A 19,207-nucleotide genomic window follows, 5' to 3' on the forward strand; every position below is an offset into this window, starting at 1 on the left:
AGGTGTTCTCCAGCAGTTCAGACATACGTTTGTTTTTGCACGCTCTATGCTTACGTATTAAAGTGCTGGTATACCAAAATCATCGTATTTGTGACCTCCATAATAGACCGAGCCCCTTGTGGATTATGGGTACCACGGTTTGTAAACCTGCAAGCTGCCGCAGACATTTGTATTGCTCTCAAAATACAGAACGGATTTCTAATGGGATTTGTCATTGTTCTGTATTTTTAGATTAGCTGAATGAAGAAAGATATTTTGCTTAGAAAAATAATTAAATAAACATCTACATTACGCTTACAAGCAAGGCTCGTATAAGTGTGAAAGGGGTAGTGCAAGTCTGAAACGCCTGAGGGACAGTTCTCACATTGGCAAGTGCACTAGTCTGTAGCCACACTAGGTGTGGAGTGAAAAAAAAAAAAAAAACTGGAACTCTGTTTCTGCCTTTTGAACTAAGTAGTATAATGCATTGGCCTCAGAAAAATATGTGCTTTCCCAAATGTCTGCTGATACGGCGTGTATAGCTATGAATACTCTATGGAAGGTTTGCACCCTCTCTCTCGTAGTAGTAGTAGTAGTACGATGCAAACGACTATGAACTCCTCTCCATCATAACAAACATGCCATTTGTTGTTTTCCTATCCACCTCTCATTTGGCTGCGCTCTTGTCCTGCAACCTAACGCCACTCTTTTTCTACCAGCCATATTTTTTTCCCATTGGTAGCTGCCCTGTATTCTCATCTCGACTTTCGGTTGCCGTTGGCTGAACTGCCGTGCCGATCAATCCGGGCCCTCCTCCTCTGAGCCGGTTTGGTTGGCACGCTCTCTTTCCCTTTCTCTCTGTCTCGCGGCGTTGAGTTGGAGCCGCTGTGCCTGGTCTGGCACGTTCCCTATTATATTTTTCTGTTTAAATTGGATTTTTTTTTTAAATTTCAAATTTGAAAACCAATTCGGAACCCATATCTAAGAGCGTTATTCTTTTTTTTTGTCGTTTGTAAATTTACCTATCTTCTGTAAGATGGCGGTGATGAGGGGGGTGACAGTGCCGGCAGTTGCCCGGCTGGAGGGCCGTGAGTTCGAATACCTTATGAAGAAACGCTCGGTGACCGTTGGGCGGAATTCGTCGCAGGGCTCCGTGGACGTAAGCATGGGTCACTCGAGCTTCATCTCCCGCCGGCATTTAGAAATCTTCACAGCCGGGGAGGATGGAGCCGGCGGCGGTGACTTCTACTTGCGCTGCCTAGGCAAAAACGGGGTGTTCGTGGATGGGGTGTTTCAGAGACGGGGCGCTCCGCCACTGCAGCTTCCGAGGGCGTGAGTACCGTAGTCTTTGCTATTATTGTTGTTGTTTTTATTATTGTTTTTCATTGCACGTGTGAGTGGAATGAAGAAGCGTGAAATACAGACGCTTCCAAATGCAGTTGTATATATTCCGTGTGTGTATAAGATGAGAAGGCTAACAGGTTACTTTCTTTAAATATTGTGGTTTGTTTTACTTCTGGGTATCAAGTAAACGTTAATAAATCGGTATGCGATGGTGCAGTTTCTCAAATAAAAACGCCTCCACTACAAAAAAGCCATTATAAAGATTTAAGAAATATAAATACAATGTATTCAGTTTCATTCCTTCATTCATTTGTGTCTAAAAGGTTGCCACTAATTTGTTAGACGGTAACAGTTGCCTGATTAGTGTACAGCTCAGGTCAGTTAACTTAAACAACAGTGTTTCAAATCTCAACATGGCAAATATCAAAGTGTAGTAGGCAGACATTTTTGTTATAGTAAATAATTAAACAACGCACATGTCTACTTTTATTGTTGATATAATTATTGTGAACAGTGAATAAATGATTCACATTGGAAATACAGATGCTACAACACTAACCATGGGATAGTTTAGCTTTGTTATGATTGAGAGAGAAATGTTACTGTATACAGTTTTAGAGCACATCCCCTTATGTTAATCTTCTACTTTTACTGTCACGTTCTGTTTGTGCATGTTGTGCCGCCTTTCCACTTTCCAGTGGACACAACGTTGTTGAAGGTCACAATCCTGTTTACATCAACGTGTACATCTATTTAAACATGTTGGGGGGAGGGCATTCAAATACGTGGTTGCTTTTAAAGGGAGGATGAACTGCAGTTTAATTTAAAAGCTTTAAATATTTATTTCAACTGTTTTGAACCAGCTCTACATAAGGTTTGTGTGTATATGTGTATATATATATATATATATATATATAATTACAACACATGTGTGTGTGTGTGTATATATATCCATATATATATATATATATATATATCTATATATATATATATTTCAATATATATATATTATATGTGCTTATATACTAACTTTTTCTCTAGGAAGAGAGACATGTAAACAGCCTCTTGCAAGCATGGGAATTATGGAAGTTAGACACCAAAATTCAAATGCCTATGTGTGGGCTTGAGACCAGAAACATCTGGCAACTGACTGGAGTAAATATTTAAAATTGTAGCAAAGTTTGTAAAGGCAAGAAATTAGTAAATTGTGGTTTAACCTGTGAGTTGTTTTGCATCACTGTTTACAGGCATGTGTAAACAGTAGTGTGTAAGAGTGGTTGCCCAGCCATGTGGACAAGTGCCTCAGGCAGACTTGGTTTCAATGTAAACAATGCAGTGCATCTTCAGTTAGAGTACAGTGAAAAGCCTTGAGCTGTCAACAGCAACAAACAATCCTTTAATGTGGTCTTCTAGTAACACCAGCTTTGAATTTGTGCATAGCAACACCACACACACAAAGTATACGTCTCAAAAGGTAGTACTTTTGAAGACAATTTATAAAGCATGTATTTCAGCATGCATGTGTTATGCTACAATAAATGTAAATGTTTTACTGTATTTACATTTGGTATTTTTTAGAAATTCTGAACAAAGTTGTTATACACTGCTTGATGTGATAGAGTTGATGATAGATGTCATTGATTTGTAAACAAACTCTAAATATACCAAATTATAGGTATATGAATAAGTTCACATTTTCATTATTCTTGCTATTCTTTTTGAACTGTGTATTTAAGGACATGGGAAGCAAATCCTGCTGAAGTACTCGATATTCATAAATTGTGTATTTTGTGGTAGTAAACTGGTTACTGCTTCCTTTTCCTTGGGTTTAAATGGATACATGCAGAATGAGTCACAAACTATCAGGATCAGCCTTATACATCCAGAAGGGGATAAGGGTTGCATGACTTTTCCTCAGACAAGCTCTAGACTTTTTAGTTCTGTTCATATTTTTTTAATTTTAACTGAATGACTCATTTCCTAAACAGTGACTTTTATACAAACTGCATGAAACAGTTTTGGCACTGTTTAGCAGTGACTTAACAAATGTGCCAGTAATTGCAGAATAGTCATGTTGGAAAAGTGTTTTTGAACTTTGTTGTATTTTCTGGGGTACAATGCATCTTCAAGATTCAAGCAGTCAATCTTGTTTGTTTGAAAGTACAGGAAGTGCTTGTTTGGGATTCTTGATGTCTGTGTATAGTAAGATACCGTGGCTGATGTGTCTCGGCCTTTTACTGCTGTCCGACCTTAACCATTGTTAAAGTTTACAGAGACTGGTTTATACATAACTTGCGAATTCAAGGCTTGGCAAGGTTAGAAGTAAATTTTAAATTGTGTTGACTGTTTGTTTTCCTAAATCAGATATATGCCAGATAATTTAGCAGTTATATTCTTGAAACAATACTATATCTTGCATAACCTTGGTGTGTACTGAATGCATAAACACATTTTTCATTTTTATTTGTAATAAATAAATTAAATAGTTGGTGAATAGTGTCAGTTTGCCCAAACTGCAGGAACTGTTAGCAATTTGGATGACCGCAGTCATGAACAATCACTCTTAGTGTCAGAATTTCATCATATCTTTATTCTTGTTGTTTATGGAGGTTTGAATGAAAAACATATAAAGAATACAAAATAAAGATGAATAAATTGACATCTCCTGAGTTTTTGTTTGTGAATGCAGATGCCTGAAATGCTAACAGTTTATTGATTACTCTGAGGTCGACGCACCTGATTTATACAACTTGAGAAGATGTTTAAATTAAGCACAAGGGTATACACGGATGTAGCCAAACCACAGGATGGCATATTGTTTAGACCAATAGATTAGTTAATGTTTGGTATTTATTCACAGTTCTTGTTGTTGTTGCTCGGAAGAGATAAAATCTGTAACCAGAATATGCAGGTATTGACGGTTTAACCTCTTCCTGAGCAGCATAGGGAGGGATTTTATTTGTGACCAGAACACAAAGTGGCTACAACTGTCAAGTACAGTACATGACCTGGTTAGCAAACCAAACATTCAGATGTTACTTATAGGTTATACCAGTGTTACTATTTGGCATCCAACTTTTTCTAATTGTACCCGGTAAATTGGGTTTCATGCCATTCTCATTTTTTTTTTTTTAATTATTTTTTAAAAATATTTCCTGTGCTGGGCTAAATGGTTGCATGGAAATGGTAAACTCCAGCACACCGTTTTTCAGATCTAAGTACTTTTATATAGATTTTTTTTTTTTTTTTCCACAAAGATGCAATCATTAAAAAAAAAATGTATTTTACGTTTATACAGAAAGCTAGACTTTCAGTTGAAATTAATTTTTTGTATTTATTTTTTTGCAGTGGTCTTTTCTTCTCTGCATTGCTTGTACAGTATTGTGTAATTTAACTTCCATATTAAAATGTCATCTGCTGATGAACAAAATGCCTCTTTTAAAGAAGACTAGCCTTAGTTAAGAGGGCTAGAAAATAGTTAGATTACTCCGTTTACCAGTGGCAGGATTACATAAACAGTCTAACATTCAATTGAAAGTACAGTGTACTGTGTTCTTGGTTGGTAACCTTCCATTAACAGTGAAGTAACCGAAACGAGCAGTAGGATGTCATGGCAACTTGCCTTTTATCTAGTGTCTTTAGTTGCTAACAGTTTCCACTTGGCTTTGGTGCGTAATTCTAGAACTTAAGCTATTTGCTTTCTTGCGGCATGGTACTGTTTGGGGATATGGTATATGATGCATGAAATATTTCCCAAAAAAGTGTGAAGCGGTTGCCTAAAGTAACTTGTTTTTTATAGGAACAAAAGTTAAAGCTTTGAACAAATCTTTCATTACACTACACAAAAAAGGTAGTTATTTAAAACAAAGTATAGTCGCATTCAGGGTTTGAAGAATGTCCAGAATCTTTAGGGAGAAAGAGTATTATTGTGTGTTGTAAAGAGGATATCATCACTGTTAAAACAAAAATTCCTTTCTTTATTTGTTTATTGGAAAAATGTAAAATTATTTTCTTTGTTTCATGAAATATTTTTACTAATTTAGGGAAACATGCATTATTTTTATTTTATGGGTTTATTTATTTAAAATTTAAGTTGGCATTATTAATGTAATTTACCCAAAAAAATCACGTGTAGAATACACACATGGTCGAATTGGGTATTGTAGCACACGTGAATGTGCCAGATTATTTATCATTTTTTGCCTGTGACATCACTGGACGGGCATTTAATTTTTACAGCAACACGCAGAAACAAATCATCACAGAAAAAAAAAGGAAAACACTGTAAATCCAATGTATTTGACTTGGTTATATTAGAACATTTATTCAGTCATGTGTTTTAATATATGTTTTTACAACATTTATAAATATCAAGAAATGAATATAAGCAGATAACAACTAAGTTGTTTTTCTCTTAAGTCGCTTTGGATAAAAAAAAAACAGAAAACATGTTTTCCTTATTACTGGTAGTGGAATGACAAACTGTTTTTTATTTTATAAATATTTATTTTGAAAAAAAGAATCAGCATTATTGCTTATAAAGACCCCAAGAATAAACCATTATTATGCCATTGCAATCGCTCAGGTTAAACAGTGTCTTGTAATTTGCCTAAATATTAATATTTTTCAGGAAGTATTGTAAGGTCCCTAGGCTCATAGAATAACACATGTTTATGTATCTGTAATAGGGATGGAAATTTAGAGTAATTTAGTGCTCGAGTACTCGGTACTTAATGCCAGACAGTATTATTCTACATGTGCACCACAAAAATGACCACAAGTTAACACTAGAACCGCCGCGTTTTATACTCATACCTAAAACCGCTGCCGGCAGACGTTATAATGGTACATTTTAAACAACATCAATATTAAAATGAAAGACAACTATCGGATACAACTCAAAAGTTTATTCAAGCACTTCATATCAAACATCTGCACATCCGAAACACTGTAAATGAACAACTAAACATAAAAGGGTTTATTTTTTTTATCTTGCCACATATAAAGCACTACTTCAAAAAATGAAAAACTATAATAAAATAAACATTTAAAAAATAAACTAATGTGTAAGCAGGTGTAAAAACTAAAGTAGTTCTTAATTTAAAACAAATGTGTTTATCTCTTGCGTGTGTGTCATTCGCAGCACAGAGTCCTGGTTGAGCTGCAGCAGCCTGCATTGTTAAGGTAGTATACGTGAATAAAATATTGTCACCCAAACACAGGTTGTTACAATTGTGCATGCTTACCAGTGACAATTGTAGGTCATTGCAACATACTTCATTATGTTACTGAAGCATAATGTATTGCATCCTGTCTGCATTAATATTTCTATTTCTAACTCTGTAACTTATTGTTATTTTTACATTAGTTTTTGACTTTCCCATTTACATATCATAAACCACCCACAGGTTATGTTAATGCTAGATAGATGCCTATGGAATATGGTGTGCATTATAACACTGATAGGAATAAAGTTACATCAAGCTTGTTTACTAAATGCAGTTCATCTGAGTAGTTGCGATAATGAAATGATACACCATTTTTTTGAACTTTTGTGCTTAAGCTTTCTTCTGCCTAAGAATTCTTAGAAAACTACAAAACCAGGAGTTGATTTATTGGAAACCTTTGTACCTTGTTTGTTTGGCCTAAATATATGTAAATAGCTACTTTTATTTCAGGATTCAGTGATTTTACATTATTTTTTTTGTGTTTGTTTTTCATACAGACATAAACCACTTGATTACACCAGTGCTAATCGGCACCATGAACTTTCGTGATTGTAGGGAGCAGTGTGGTGAATGGCTTGGGGTCTACATTTCCCACAGGTTTTTCACCTCCAGTGTTGCTGCAGTGTCACTGCAAGCTATGCATACACCATAATCATTTTGTGGAAATTGTATTACTAATAAATCTAGTCTATAAAAACACTTGAAAATGTAATTGTGATCATAATTTACTGTGCGTTTCTTTGTGTTTTATTAGATGATAAAGAAACACCCTGCTGGCATCTCATGCGGTCGTACTTGAACTGTAAAACAAAAACTAAGAAGCGGGAAATGCTCTATTTCCATAGGAGTTGTTTCTTTGTATTGTTAGGATGGGGAGCTTCAAATTCCAGTGGCATTACATGAGCAGCTTTGAATTGCTGTCTGGTTTCTACAGGCAGATGTGACAGGCAGCTTTATAAGCTCCTTCCAATCGATTGCTGCATTCCACTTCTTTTGTGTCCTTTTTTTTTGTTGCTATGGTGAAAAGTGTTTTGGTTTCTGCAGTAACTAGTGCTTAGATTGCATTGCCATCAAATCTCTTGTGCACTAAAAATGTTCGGATCCCTCAGATAATCCTTCACTCTTCAGAAATAGACAAAACATTTTAATAAGGAAGGGACCCCACAGGTGCCGCCTGTCCCAAATGTACTACCAAATTAGAATGACAGTAGTTTGTTCTTAATTTTACCTCAAAGAATTAGCTTCCACAAAAGTGGCTTCTAAGACTTGTCTTAATGAAAATCTGATATATTTAAGGCATGGAAGAATGGTTGCACACGTGCATAAAAAGCCCACAAACTAGAATTTTATTTGCATGTCATGCAACCAAGTTGGATGATTAGTGTATCAGAAAACTTAACATCCATATTCAATAAACAATTTTACACAGAAACTGCAACCCAAGTTTATGCTTCGTTTGGAACATTGAGGTGTCCTATCCTGATGCATGCAGTGAAACCTGAATTAACCATCTATGGCATGGTGTATGTTTAAATCTACACGTTAAAAATGATTGTCTTTTTAAAGGCTTAAATAGTAAGTAAGAGACAAGAGGATGTTGTAAAAAAAAACATGTGAAAGTTTAGACTCCAAACCAGCAGATGGTGCTGGGAACCTCAGGCTCTACTTGAAACAACTAAACAGCTTGACTTCCTGTTGTGGAGTGGTGCCCATGGAAATCTGAAAGGTAAGCTTTTAAAAAAATAAATAAATAAATACTACTATGTCTACAATGTTGTGGATTTTTTTAAATTAATATTTGGGTGCTGAAGTATTGGTTGTATATTTTATGTAGCTACTAAATTTGAGGAGATATGCGTAAATATACAGATGTATTTCTAAACCTACACTGTACACATGTCTTGTAAGGCTTACTATAGCTAATATAAATGTGTAATCCATCTACTCTTAGTAGGTAGCAATTGGGATGACTGGTGTAAAACCCTCTGTTTTATGAATATAAACAAACTTCCTGTATTCCTCCAGATAGTAGTAGTGAGGAAAATAGCTCTGATGGCGAAACATACGTGCTTAGAGATAGTGAACAATAAGGTGAGGTAGCATTGTGTTAGGGTACAAGCATTACATGCAGTTTCTTCTAACAGTGTTGTCTAATTATGCCCCTTACAGGTATGCCTGGGTCAAGGAAGTACTGGAGCTCAAAAAGCTACATACCACAGGTAGCTTATGTTATGTCACTTAATCGGTGGGAGAACATCAAGTGAAACCTCCACTTCACTGACAATTGTAAAATACCAGAAGGCAATACCATCTTATCAAACTGCAGGAAATGTTTGAACCACTCCATGGAAACTTGAACAAGATCCCAATGGAAATGCGTCTTTTCAATAGAAGAGCAAATTGTTCCTTTTCAAGGGACAAAGTAGCCTAAAGCATTACAACCCTAAGAAGCTAAAGAAGTGGGGTTACAGTTTGTTTCTTCTTACTGGGGCTAGTGGCGTAGCCTATGATTTTGAAGTGATGCAGGACCAGCAGACATCTAGCCCATTTGTCCAGATGTCCATGCCAGTGGAGATGTAGTGCTTCAACTTGCCCAAATAATAACCCCACATTGCAACTGTCGGATCTACTTTTGACAATTGGTTTTGCAGCCCTGAGCCGGCAATAGAACTAGCAAAAATGGGCATACAGAGTTTGTGTACAGTCAGGCTGAATCAAATCCCAAACAATAGAATGCCAATGGATTTACACCTAAAAAACTAAAAAATGACAGATCATTTGTAGAGAAGACTGCAACTGTAGATGTTGTTTTGAAACTTGTGAAATAGCAAGATAACTGGTTTGTTCACTTGCTGAGCACATTGTGTGAGCATATCCAGAAAATCATGTCAAAAGATGACAAAACTAAACGGCAAATTAATGTAAAAGTGTCCATCTAGTGTAAAGATATCCAACAAGTCCATGGGGGTGTGGGGGGGTGGACTTGTTGGATTCTTTTGTTGCACTGTATTGCACAAAACTTTGCTCCAAGAAATAGTTCTTATGCATTTTTTTTCACATGATGGATTTGTGTGGTTGCCTGGCTGTTGTATCACCGTGCCAGTGATGACTGTGGTGTCAGCACAGGGTTCGACATTAACCATGTCCCGGTAGCCCAGGCCGGTGAAATCAATAAGTCATAAAGAATTTAAATATGAAAAAAATGAAGACGAACATTTAGAGTGGAGGCTTCATTATGACAGAGAAAAAAAAGGTAAAGTTTTGCTTTGTTTGGCATCAGTTTCCCAGACTTGCAGATAAAACAGCAGCTTTATTGTTGTGAATTCAGCATTTCGTTTATATCATATCCAGGCTCACAGCAATCGAATAGTTTAACTTTTTGATTTGGGATCCAATGTGTGCAAGTCAAAAATGCCATTCAGAATCTTTCTAGGACTAGTTGGTATCACTCAGCAAGTTGTACTTTTAATGGTTAGTGCAAATGTTGCCGTTACTCCATCCATTCACTGAACGTCAACAGTAGATTTTTTACATTGAACTGCAGTCCAGAGTTAAAAAAAAAAATATATATATAACTCCTTTCCAACTCCAAGTATCTTGCATTTTCTTAGTTACTGTGTTGTTGTGCTTAACATTTAGTTTGTCTTTTATATTCATCATAACATTAAATTACCTTTCTAATTTCAATGTTACCTAAGTTTTTATTACCGTACTTTTTAGCACTTGCTATATACATGTTAAATGGCTGAAGTAATATATTGAAAGGCTTTGTTTAGCCACTTTCTTTTGAGATGTGGGCTCTCTTTGGTTACCATACACAGTTAGAAACATACTGAAAATAAAAACCATCATGAAAAAATATATAAATAAAGATAAAATTGCATCTGGGCCAGTAAAAACACTAGCCCGAGGGGCCGATAGTTAATAATCTAAACATAGAGCCCTGCAGCAGTTGTCTCTGTTTGACTTCAAGGCTAATGTAGCACAATCCCTATGTTGGCTGGGTAAAGACAAAAAGAGAGGAAGGCCAAATGAAGCAACCATGTAGAGGAGGAAATACTCGCCATTTCCTAATTTGGATTGCAGAAGAGACAAGTGTGGTCACTGGCCTGCTTATTAAAATAAGACTGGAAGATGTAAAGTTACAAACTGCCAAAAACTTACAAAGGTGAAATGTCAGAAATCTGGAACGTTTCTGTGCTTCGTCCCTAATCGGAATTGCTTTTTTTTTAATTTCATAACTGAGCTTCCAATAAGAGATGTAGCCTAGCAGTGGTGGGGATGTTACTCTAGTTCTCAAGACTGGACTGAATGAGAGAATCTAATCTTCAAAGATTGTTTTAAAAACATTTAGTTTGCCCCAAAAATCTTGAATGAGTTTTGTCGCCATAAGAAACCACAACATGATAAATGGATGTTAAGAATATTGTTTTTTTACATTTCTTTCAAATAACATTTTAGCAACTGATATTTCTGACTACAGCTCTAACGGTCAATGTATGCTTAAAAATAAATAGAGATATGTTTAGAATGATAGAAATGAAATGCTTATGTGAGATTATATGATATTTTATTATTTTAAAATAGACTGTAAATCTCATGGCAGTGTGTATGTATTAATTAATGTATTTATTTTTCAGTGGGAGTAGTGCAGGGAAAGAATGTTGCCCTTCTTAAAAAAAAAAAAAAAGCCATCCGGATATGAAACCAGGATCACCCTGCTGCTGCATTCCAATTAGCCATCATGGGACAAGATGTTCGATGAGGAAAAGTAGCTGTGAAAAAAAGTATATCACAGAAATAAACAAAATAAAAATGTTGTCTTTGCAGAATTTGATGGAGCCTACTGTAAATACTGCATGCATTTTGGTAGAAAAACAGTAAATAAAATCGGAGAAACTTGTCAGGTTATACACAAGTCCTTTAAAAATACTGGGTTCAGCAGTTACAAAACTGAAAGAACGTCAAAAATAATTCCACAAAGCAGCAGGAATAGTTGGCAATGATTTTGTGTATGATGCAACAAACTAAAACACCTGTACATCAGGAATTGAATTCAGCTTATAGAAAGGGGGGGGGGGGACGACAGACAGAAGCTATTGTTATATTTCAATAACTCCCAAATATTGCTTATTATAGTTGTACTCTTAGTATGTCACTTAAACTTACTAGCAAATGTGTTCTAAACTGCACTGAAAGGAACATTTCCTTAAAGTAAGTTATACATAGGGCTTCTGATTTTCGGTTTTAACCGGTAAAACCCGGTATAGCACCCCGATGCAAAATAAATGAAATTGGTGGACAGCCAATAAACACTGGAAAGCATCTGAAAATGGTTAATCAATTCACGTTGACTTTACCCTTTTTCTATTAAAAAATAAAACCTACAAAAATAAAATATTTCCTTGTTCTGCTGTGCATTGTCCCGCCTTCTTGACTTGCATCTGTCAATGATTCGTTCTGAATACTTTAAACCTGCCCCAACTACTGAGTGACAGCACATTCCTACATTTCTATTGGAGACTCCGCTTGTGAGCTTTAAAATGAGATTACCATCAGGATGGAGGCTTGTTAACAGGGTTTAAAGCTGTGTTACAGTTACGATACGGAGGATTTAAAACGGAATTGTGGCGAAATGTACAAAAATGCCTACACACAAAAATCTCAGAAGAATGTGCCTGTGACCATAGGGATTTTGTTGTGGAAGACAGCAAAGAAAGTACTGTCGAGTTACTCAGACATTTTGGAAAGTAACCAAAAACACTAATTTCATACAGTATATCAAAAACGAAAGCTCCCAAAAAAAACGATTTACATAAAACTCAAAAAACAAGCATAAAACTAAAAAAACAAGCATCAAAAAATACAATTAATAAAACCTAAAAAAACAGAAGCCTTAGTTATATATTTGAGTTGAGGTGGGGTCACAGGGAACCTGTGTATGTTAAAGAATTTAGTGAACCAGTCAAGCTGCGTGGCTAGATCCTCCCCTTTTAATCACTAATTGATTGATTGTGTTCACTGTTAAATAAAACCAAAATCCTACGTTCTACTTTTTTGGGTGACAGGTAGGGGACAAGTACATTTTTCTAGCATTTTGTCCCTTGGACAATACATTTTTTTTCCAAAAATTGCACATCCCTGGTACCATAGAGTGTTAACTGTTCACCAGAGTACATTTTTGGCATTTACGTTTATTGAACAACGATCTGGGCGTTGGTTTTACAAGACACATCTCAAATAACATGACAAGTTAAACATACACAAAATCACAAGTTGATCGGTTCATTAGAAACAAACGGAATTGTGGGGGGGGGTACTTGAAATTGGTTAATTTATTTGTTGTTATTGTTAAATGCCTTGTAATGTACCCAGCGTTAGTGAATTATCTACGGCAAGAAGTGTTGGTTAATAGGATTGGTGAAGAGCACTATGGGTGGCCATCACACAACACATACTTTCACTGCTAGGAATGTGATGCTGCAGTGCTTCCCATTTTTATAGTAAAGTGATTTTTCTGGTTTCAAGCAATGTCATTCAAGCATGTACAAATTAAATGAAGTCACCTGGAACCATATTTCAGCCTACTCACTGCAGCCTTTATTTTTTTGTGAATAAATGTACTTATGGCAGCAGGTGTAAATAAAACCTAGGTTATGTGGCTATGAGATGTATGGGAGAAAAGAATCCTAGAAGGCTTGTAGATTCTGTGTCACTGACCACCTCCTAGCTTGTGTCATATGTCATGTAAATATTGCAGAAGGTTGTCTTTGCAGAATTGATTGGAGCTTACTATAAATACTGCATGCATTTTGGTAGAAAAACAGTAAATGAAATCAGAGAAACTTGTCAGGTTATACAAAAGTCATTTAAAAATACAGGGTTCAGCAGTTACAAAACTGAAAGAACGTCAAAAATAATTCCACAAACCAGCAGGAATAGTTGGCAGTGATTTTGTGTCAGATGCAACAAACTAAAACACCTATACATCAGGAATTGAATTCAGCTTATAGAGAGTGAAAAAACAGGCAGAAGCTATTGTTATATTTGAATAACTCCCAAGTATTGCTTATTATAGTTGTACTCTTAGTATGTCACTTTAATAGCAAATGTGTTCTAAACTGCACTGAAAGGACCATTTCTTTAAAGTAAGTTTTATATATATATATATATATATATATATATATATATATATATATATATATATATATATATAAACACACACACATGGCTATATTTAACATGTTATTAATTGGTTAACCTGTTTGTTTTTTAGGAAAAACTGGAAACATGGTTTTAAAACAAGATCACATTTAGGTTGTATTTCCAGCCTGAATAACTGAATCTTCTCCCTTTTCTTTCTTTTTTAGGTGTACCTTCAGATTTCCAAGTACAAATATCAAGATCACATTTACAGCCCTATCAAGCGACAAGAAGGAAAAACGGGACGCACCAGAGTCACCAATAAAGCCAGTGCAGCCCCAGATCTCGCCCTTAACAATAAACATTCCAGACAACATAGCACATCTAATGAGTCCACTGCCTTCCCCTACAGGGACCATCAGGTATGCTTGTGTTACTCGGCACAGGGTGACAGTCACTGAATTGTATTGTTCCTATCTACTGCTTATGAATGCACAGCAGTCTTACACTCTAGCTTTTTGAAAAAGTTTAAAATGTTAGTTTTTTAAAAGAAATACATCTGTTTTCATAGACAATACACTCCACAAAACACTATTTGCATTTATTTTACCCAGTATGATTTTCAGCTATGGGATACCCAGTGGTTTGGAGTTCCTTTTGTAGTTATCCCATGCTGATGTCCTCTGTCATGTCCTCACGTTCCACAGATAATGTTCTCAATATGGGACAAGTCTTGCAGGATGAAGTAATAAGCCAGCAAGACACAATGTATAGTTTTTCATGAGATTAAAAGTGAAAGTGCCTGTAAGATCTCCAGAACCAAGAAACTATTTTCATTTCCTCAATGCTTCATCTACTCTGTCTATCCAAGAATACTGGTTTCTGACTGATCTTTGTTGTGTTTAATTCCAAACAGGAATACAATGATTAAAATCTCAATTGAAAAAGCGTTTTGCAAAGGAGTACTGGTTACACCATGTTTGTAGTTTAATAAAAACAAAACCCACAGCTTTCATTGTTGTGTTTTCGCAGTGCTGCAAACTCGTGCCCATCAAGTCCTCGAGGAGCCGGGTCATCAGGGTACAGAATGGGTCGTGTTATTCCATCCGACCTACAGCTAATGGACAACTCGCAGTCAGAAAATGACAAGGAGGCATCTGGGGGAGATAGCCCAAAGGTAAATGTTTTTAAAAAGCACAGCAGTTTAAAATGTGATCATAGCTTGTTTGCAAGCCCTACAAGAACCCTACTTGACACTGTTTTGAGCTTTACCAATGTGTCTGCTTATTTTCTTGGCCTATCTTGATGAACAACTTTCTGAATGATATGATTTCCTGATTGATGATGAAATGAAGCAAAATGTTTAACCTTGCCATTCCATTAAAATCATAATGCACCCCCAGACCCAAGAGAACAGGCTGCCAAATTTAGATCTCATGTCTTGAGTAGCAGTGTTTCAACACTAGAACACTTAGCAAAGAAAGACAAAGCTAAAAATCTGAAAGTTTAACCCTTTAATGCCTATATGATACACTGTTTTGCCACCCTCTATCACATTGTTTATAATCCATCCTCAAAAGGCAACATTTTCATATGAAATATGTTGTGTTACTATCCAGATGTACAATTTTGTTTTTTCAAACAAGGAATGGCTAATTTTAAAAATAATAATAAAAATAAACTATTCTCTACTTAAAGAACCATACTTAAAGGTTTAAAACTGTTAATGGTTGATTCCAGTACCAAAGTTTTTATTACATTAAACTGGTGAGCTGGTTGCTATGGGAAGAAAAAGCATTGTTTCCTTGAGGTTATGTGTAATAAACAGTGGAAGGTACTATTGCATGATACAACCTTATGCCTTTTTTTGTTTGCAGGATGATTCAAAGCCACCATACTCTTATGCACAACTAATAGTACAAGCTATTACAATGGCACAGGATAAGCAGCTTACACTAAATGGAATTTACACACACATCACCAAAAATTATCCATACTACAGGACAGCAGACAAGGGCTGGCAGGTAACTATAATATAATATAATGCCTTGTGATAACTGTATTGTGCATAAACACGAGTTATGTTTTTGGTGGCCTTTAAAAACCCTTTTATCTAGTTCCATTGGCATTGAGAAAAAATGTTTAAAAAGAGAGAAAGGTAGGCCACAGTGTTCCACAATTTCTTGAACAGAGAAATTAAGTCATTATATTAAAGCATAGTATTTTACAAGTTGCACCGTGTGTGTGTATATGTGTGTATATGTATATATGTATATGTATGTGTGTGTGTGTATATATATATATAATGTAAGTTTGTGATAGTGTGCATAACATTTCTGAACACATTTTGCCTTTTTAAATATATATATATTGTAGTTTCTTTAAGGTTTGACTAATAATAAATATTCTTTATCTTTTTAGAATTCGATTCGTCACAATCTTTCTCTGAATCGTTACTTTATTAAAGTACCCCGCTCGCAAGAAGAACCAGGAAAAGGTTCATTTTGGAGGATAGATCCTGCTTCAGAGAACAAACTGATAGAGCAGGCCTTTAGGAAACGAAGGCCAAGAGGAGTACCCTGTTTTCGAACTCCTTTAGGACCTCTCTCATCTAGGTATATCAAATGTTGTCTTTTTTTTTTTAAAGGCATTCCCTATTAACAGCTTTCATAGCGACTACACAAGGTAACTATTTCTAAAGACCTATTAGAGGGTCCCTGACTTGGTCTGTACATCAGGTTTCACTTAACTACTTTTGTTTTCTAACATATCTCCCACTGTCTTGCAGAAGTGCCCCAGCCTCTCCAAATCACTCTGGAGTGTTATCTGCTCACTCTAGTGGTGTGCAGACCCCAGAGAGCCTCTCCCGAGAAGGTTCCCCTGTCCCAATGGAACCGGAGCCCGCCGCTGCAGTGCAGCCTAAATTAGCAGTAATACAGGAAGCACGATTTGCTCAGAGTGCACCTGGTAAGAGTCAAGTCACTCACAACAGAAATATTACATTACCCTTAGGAATAACAGGTAACCATTACTTTTTTTTTTAACATGTTAAATGCAATCTACAGTAAGAAACGCATAGTGCCGTTACATTGACAGCTATTCCTAAGTGTATGCTGTAAAAAAGACTCTAGTGGCTGAAAATGTTACAGCTTTTTTCTAGAATTGTAGTTTCTTTATTTAACTATAGTTGTTTATCTTGTGTGTGTTTTTGTAAGCTAAGCATGGAACAAAATGATAAAACCTAAATGTTCACTTTCTTTTCTTTTTTCTTTTTTTTATATATATATATATACAGGTTCCCCTTTAAATAGCCAGCCAGTCTTAATAACAGTCCAACGACAATTGCCACAGACCATTAAACCTATCACATACACTGTTGCCACCCCAGTGACAACATCAACATCCCAGCAACCAGTTATGCAAACAGTTCACCTTGTCCACCAGTTACCATCTGTGTCGGTTACGAGTGTTGCCGGATTAGCACCAGCAAACACATACACGGTGGCAGGCCAGACGATGGTCGCTCAGGCAGCAGCAGCACTGTTTAAGCCTAAAGTGGAACCACAGGAAAATGGATCGCACAAAGAAGTAAAAGGCAAGTGTGTGTGTGTTTTTAATGTTGTTTTGTTATTATTATTATTATTATTATTATTATTATTATTATTATTATTATATGTTTTTAATTTGTGAATTTCAGTAGAAGGCATGGATAATTTGTTTCTGAGGAAAATGTTAAGCACATTTAGGAAGTAATTACAAACATGTATAAACACACATGGGTTTATTGTCTTTTTTCTTTCTTTTTTTAATCTCCATCTCTTTATAAAAGTGGTTTGTATAACTTAACTTGGTTACCAAAAAAAAAAAGAAATAGCAGGAGACTGGATTTTAAAATTAGTTTTTAATTGAAATGTGTTTTTTCTGGATATGAAGTATACTTATACTTGTTTTCTGTGTTTGGTTTTCCAGTGAAAGTAGAACCTGTACCTGCCATTGCCCACGCTACTATAGGAGTTCCAAGTCGTATCATTCAGACCTCTCAAGCAACACCTTTACAGACGGTTACAATTGTGCAACAAGCTTCTCTTGGACAGCACCAGCTACCAATTAAAGCAATCACACAGAACGGAACCCATGTAGTCCCTATCACCACAGCCATACAGGGACATGTCAACACAGGTAAGAATGTTTTAATGTCAAATGAGTCATTGTTAGGGTAGATTTGTAAGAATTACAATTTATTTGTTTTCCTTTTTCAGCCGTTGCAAGCCCACTACACATGTTGGCAACTCATGCCTCTGCATCAGCCTCTCTTCCAACTAAACGACAAAATGGAGATCAGGCAGAACAACCAGAACTTAAACGTATCAAAACAGAAGAAGAAAGCATAGTCATTGCAATAAATATGGACACTCCCACTGTAAGTGAACAAGGCAACCAGAACTAAAGACTTAGAGGTATTGCCCTTTTTTTTATATCGACTCCAAGGTGCCAAAAGGAGAAGATTAACGTAACCATCTTTGAACTTTGGAATGTGTTATCACCCTATTGGTACAAAAAAAAAAATGGGGGGGGGAGGGTGCCCTGTGAGAAGAGACACAGGAAGCCTTAAAAACACAGGACTAACTTAGGAGTAAAGATCAAACTAACTGAACATTGTGGCCCAGTTTAAGAGGCTGTATTGTACCTCCTGCTCAGCTACCTCAGTGTACACTGGGAAATAGAGAGATAAGGAGGACTGCAGCTTAGAAATAAATGACACATCTTAGGTTCTCATTTAACTGTTTGAATGGACTGACCACACACCAGTGTAAGAGAGCATGACAAGCGCTTAGTGTAAACCAGAGTTTAAACAATAGTGTATTCCGCAAAGGGAACAAATTTGTGGAGTCATTTCCTATATCGGCAGCTAGCCTTTCATACTGACCTTCCTAATGCAGTTGTTAGTAGATTTGCAGTATTTTGTTGTTCATATGTGGAAACTAGGATCTTTTTTGGGTGTTTTTTTATTCTGTATGCAAAATCAATGGGGTCACCAACATTTCAAATCACTCCATTTGTACTTCGGAATCACAAGCTGTTTTCGTATGTGGGATTTTTATGTTCAATGAAAATGAATGTAGTAATTTTTCTTTTTACCTTTTTTATTTTTAATCTATCAGTGGAGTGGTTTACTTCTGTCTATTCTGTTAAATCCAAATTAAGCTATGTTATTACACCTACAGATTTGCATATTTTAACAGAGAACAGATAAAAAAATGAACCTGAATTTTTTCCATGTGTAGTGATCAGATGCTTCATCAAGCTTGCATGCAACAGATTTAGAGAAAATGTAACTGAGCCGTAAACTGAAAAAAGAACTGCTATGACTATGACCAGAGCTGCACTTGAATAACTGTTTCCCTTTTTTTTTTTTTTTGCTCTCGCTATGTTCAGCTGTGTTTGTTACTTTGTGTTGGCATTGGCAGTCCCTTGCTTGATTATTTTCTTATGTTCAAGCTACCAAAAACAGT

The 19,207-nt window shown here is 36.0% G+C and overlaps 1 protein-coding gene across 3 annotated transcripts in view; it reads left to right on the forward strand.

Annotated features, from left to right (window-relative positions):
- The first annotated feature begins 819 nt into the window (after nucleotides 1-819).
- The window catches only part of LOC121295708 (forkhead box protein K2-like), a 28,257-nt gene continuing 9,869 nt past the window's right edge, over nucleotides 820-19,207 (forward strand). Inside the window, exons 1-9 of one of the 3 annotated variants that reach the window (XM_041220694.1) lie at nucleotides 820-1,311; nucleotides 13,922-14,116; nucleotides 14,727-14,871; nucleotides 15,572-15,718; nucleotides 16,116-16,309; nucleotides 16,483-16,715; nucleotides 16,990-17,289; nucleotides 17,664-17,873; nucleotides 17,954-18,151. In XM_041220694.1, coding sequence (XP_041076628.1) covers nucleotides 1,016-1,311; nucleotides 13,922-14,116; nucleotides 14,727-14,871; nucleotides 15,572-15,718; nucleotides 16,116-16,309; nucleotides 16,483-16,715; nucleotides 16,990-17,289; nucleotides 17,664-17,873; nucleotides 17,954-18,141 — 1,908 coding nt within the window. In that variant the 5' untranslated portion in view covers nucleotides 820-1,015 and the 3' untranslated portion in view covers nucleotides 18,142-18,151. Of the gene's footprint in view, nucleotides 1,312-13,921; nucleotides 14,117-14,726; nucleotides 14,872-15,571; nucleotides 15,719-16,115; nucleotides 16,310-16,482; nucleotides 16,716-16,989; nucleotides 17,290-17,663; nucleotides 17,874-17,953; nucleotides 19,031-19,207 lie in introns of those variants that run through there. The other 2 variants (XM_041220693.1, XM_041220695.1) reach the window with 2 other exon arrangements.

The sequence above is a fragment of the Polyodon spathula genome, chromosome 20, assembly GCF_017654505.1.
Source record: "Polyodon spathula isolate WHYD16114869_AA chromosome 20, ASM1765450v1, whole genome shotgun sequence".
NCBI classification, from domain to species: Eukaryota; Metazoa; Chordata; class Actinopteri; order Acipenseriformes; family Polyodontidae; genus Polyodon; species Polyodon spathula.